We start from the raw sequence: 3069 nt of genomic DNA, 5'->3' as shown, positions 1-3069 counted from the left end.
AAAAAGTGCACAAATTAACAATGAAATTAATTGTACCATCCCATCGGAAAATGCAAAATCAGATTTTTTTTTTAATTAACATTTCATTTTAAAAGTAATTATTTAAGTTTATTGATAAAGTCAAATTTTTTTTGGAGATGTATAAAATTTTATGTGAGTGTAGAAGATTTTAAAAGCCAACTTTTTTTTAATTATTTAATATTTATATAAGAAAAAATACATCTGAATTTTTTTATTTATTAATTCAACCAAGAATTTTTTTTTTTTCTGTAAACTGGGGTAGAAATTCTATTACTTCAACATAGTAAAACATACAAACAAGCTATATACAAAAAGAGACAGGTCATTGCCCGCCCTTAAGGGAAACCGGGAACCTTCGATAGTTTTTAACCGCCATCCACAAGAAATACATATCCAAACTATCTACCCATACAAAATTTTATACTATAAGTTTCACAAGCAAACTGTATCTTGTTTGAAACATTTCCATTGAGGATTACAAAAATTGACAAACTAAAAAAGTTTCCGAAAACCTGTTGACAACATTGTCCATTCCTTAGTGAGTTGGGATATCCAGCTGTGGTCCACCTTCTGCCTTGATCTCGAAACCATTTTCCTTGAACAACTGTAGAATTTTGTCCAGCTTGTGGTTCTGGACATTCAGAGTCATCTGTATATTCCTTAATTCCCTTTTAAAAGTAGGGAATCCATGGACTAATTCCACCATTTCAACTGCAATTTGCTCCATGGCCTTAGCCAGGAGTCGTTTCATGCCCCAGTAAGCATGCAGAGATTGTTTGTATAAAGACAACCTTCCTCTAGTGTGTCCAGGATCGGGTATGTAATTCACCCAGTCCTCCATCTCTGGGTTTGAAGCTGCCTGCATAGCTTCCTCTTCCAAATGATCAATAACTGTCCGCATATGTGGGCTAGTTCCATGATTATAAGCTTCCTCTGCTTCACTGAGTTTCCTGTTCATGTCCCGCTTGGCCCTGCCTCTAACCCTGCGCTGAGGTTGCCTACTCCCTCTACCACCTTCTTCACTGCTCGTTCCCCGGCCCCGTTGAGTCCCCCGAACTTTCGGTGGCCTTCCTCTTCCACGTCGGCCACCCCTAGCCTCCTCGGAGTCTTCCTTCACCTCCCTCTGGTCTTCTGGCTCCTCGAGGTCTTCACCCCGACGTATCCGCTTCCCAATCTTCCCTCCTGTCACCCGTCGCTGATCCTCGTCCACCAAATACTCATGTATGTCAAAATCCTCATCAGATGTGATATCCAAATAGACGCGAGGTAAGAACTCCGCTGAAACACCTTTGCCCTTTGCGTCCTCAGACAAGCCTTTTCCTGGCTGTTCTTCAGGCTTACCCTTACTCCGTGTCCAACGACCGTCTTCCTGCACCCTTCGCCCATCCATACTCGGCACTGTCATGGGCTGCATACTACACTCGCGCTCTCTCTTGATACAGGGATTTGCTGTAAGTTTCAGACGATACACTTCGCATTTACAGACAGAGCGTCTGAAGACCCTCATCCACCACCCTTCCAACTTGATAGCGAAAACTCGTCTGACGCCTGCCTTAACACTTGCCCCATTAATTTTACGATGATGTGAATCGTACCCAATATGCTCATCACATCGCGCTGGTGTCCTCGACAACGTACCCAAAGCCTGCATTGGGAAAATCATCCCGCTCGTTTGGTGATCACGATCGCCGCCCCTATGTTTATCGCTATCCACGCGGTGCATAAACCCCTGTCGATCATTAACTACCATGTCAGGATGCCTCCCTTTCTGAATAGGGAAACAATTAATGATTTTCTTGTAGTGCCATGGCCGCATCATAATCCGTTTGTAATATATTGCGTAGTGCGCTCCATCGTGGATCCTCATGATATGCATCCCAGCTCGCATCCATTATTCTTCCCGACGCCTCGCTACTCCAATTGGCTAAGAAATCTGCAGCTTGATTACCATTTCGTAGGACGTGAGTAACCATCATATACTCAATCCGATTGAGCAATTCTGCGATGTCTTGTATGATCGCAGCTGTTCGCCAGCTCGTCGCCACTTGGTCCCACCGTTTGCCATTCCGCAATTTGCATAGCATGTCAACTGTAATTTTGGAATCCCCTTCCACCTCAAGATTTCGGTAGCCATTTCGAACTACAATTCGAAGTCCGTTATAGAGGCCCCATAGTTCTGCTTCATTGTTGGTCATATCTCCACCCCATTCCGCATACACCCACCATGTTCGCCCTGAATTATCTCTAAATAGGCCACCCCATCCAGCGTTTCCCGGATTACCCTTTGACGCCCATCAAATGTCAGTTTGATTCTCCTATCCCCTGGCAATCTGAAGTGATTTGGACTGTGTAGCTGATATCTATTTCCCCGATCCGGGTTAGGGAAAATCATTGTGTAATCTAGAGACAGCCTTACGAGGATTCGTTGCTCCTCCTGGGGCACTTTCCAATCGTTCTCATCCCATGCTTCAGATAAAACTGTCTCCTTTATTGATCTACAGATTGTTTCCCAAACTGTTACTTGTGGAGAAGCTTGTCCTCTAAAAATTCGCCGATTGCGCTCCTTCTAGACTTCCCATATTGCAAAGCCAATCACCAGAGTCCACAATCGCCGAACAACTTTACTCTGAAAATTCCCTTTACCCCAATGAAATAAAGTAACCCTGAGACTAGTTGGATCCCTATTTGTGTGACCAAATAATACTCTGATTTCCTCCCATATACTCTGAGCATAGAGGCATCGATTTAGTAGATGCTCCAGATTTTCTTCCTCGTGAAAGCACAAATAACATCGGGATGGTCCATGCATACCACGTTTTTGAATGTTTTCCCATGTTAAGATCCGACCATTACAAACCAGCCACACAAAAAACGTTATTTTAGGCCACCATTTAGCCTCCCAGATCTTGTTCCATTCCAATTGATCGCCAGCCCTTACCCCCCTCGACTGCCAGTGATATGCTTCTTTGACAGTGAACATGCCTTTCGTTGCTTTACCCCACCTTAGAATGTCTTTACCACCTCTAATCTTAATTTTACGTGAATCCA

At 43.6% G+C, this 3069-nt stretch overlaps 1 protein-coding gene across 1 annotated transcript; it reads right to left on the bottom strand.

Moving 5' to 3' along the window:
• Positions 1-1805: 1805 nt before the first annotated feature.
• LOC149197852 (uncharacterized) lies at positions 1806-2216 on the bottom strand. The gene has a single exon (XM_089408832.1). It carries the CDS (start codon positions 2214-2216, stop codon positions 1806-1808), a length of 411 nt encoding a protein of 136 aa, XP_089264958.1.
• Between the last annotated feature and the right edge of the window lie 853 nt (positions 2217-3069).

This window comes from Pinus tabuliformis, chromosome 2_2, assembly GCF_031772625.1.
Source record: "Pinus tabuliformis cultivar Carrire ecotype Pingquan chromosome 2_2, CPIR1, whole genome shotgun sequence".
Lineage (NCBI taxonomy): Eukaryota > Viridiplantae > Streptophyta > Pinopsida > Pinales > Pinaceae > Pinus > Pinus tabuliformis.
This window is presented reverse-complemented; position numbering and strand designations above follow the sequence as displayed.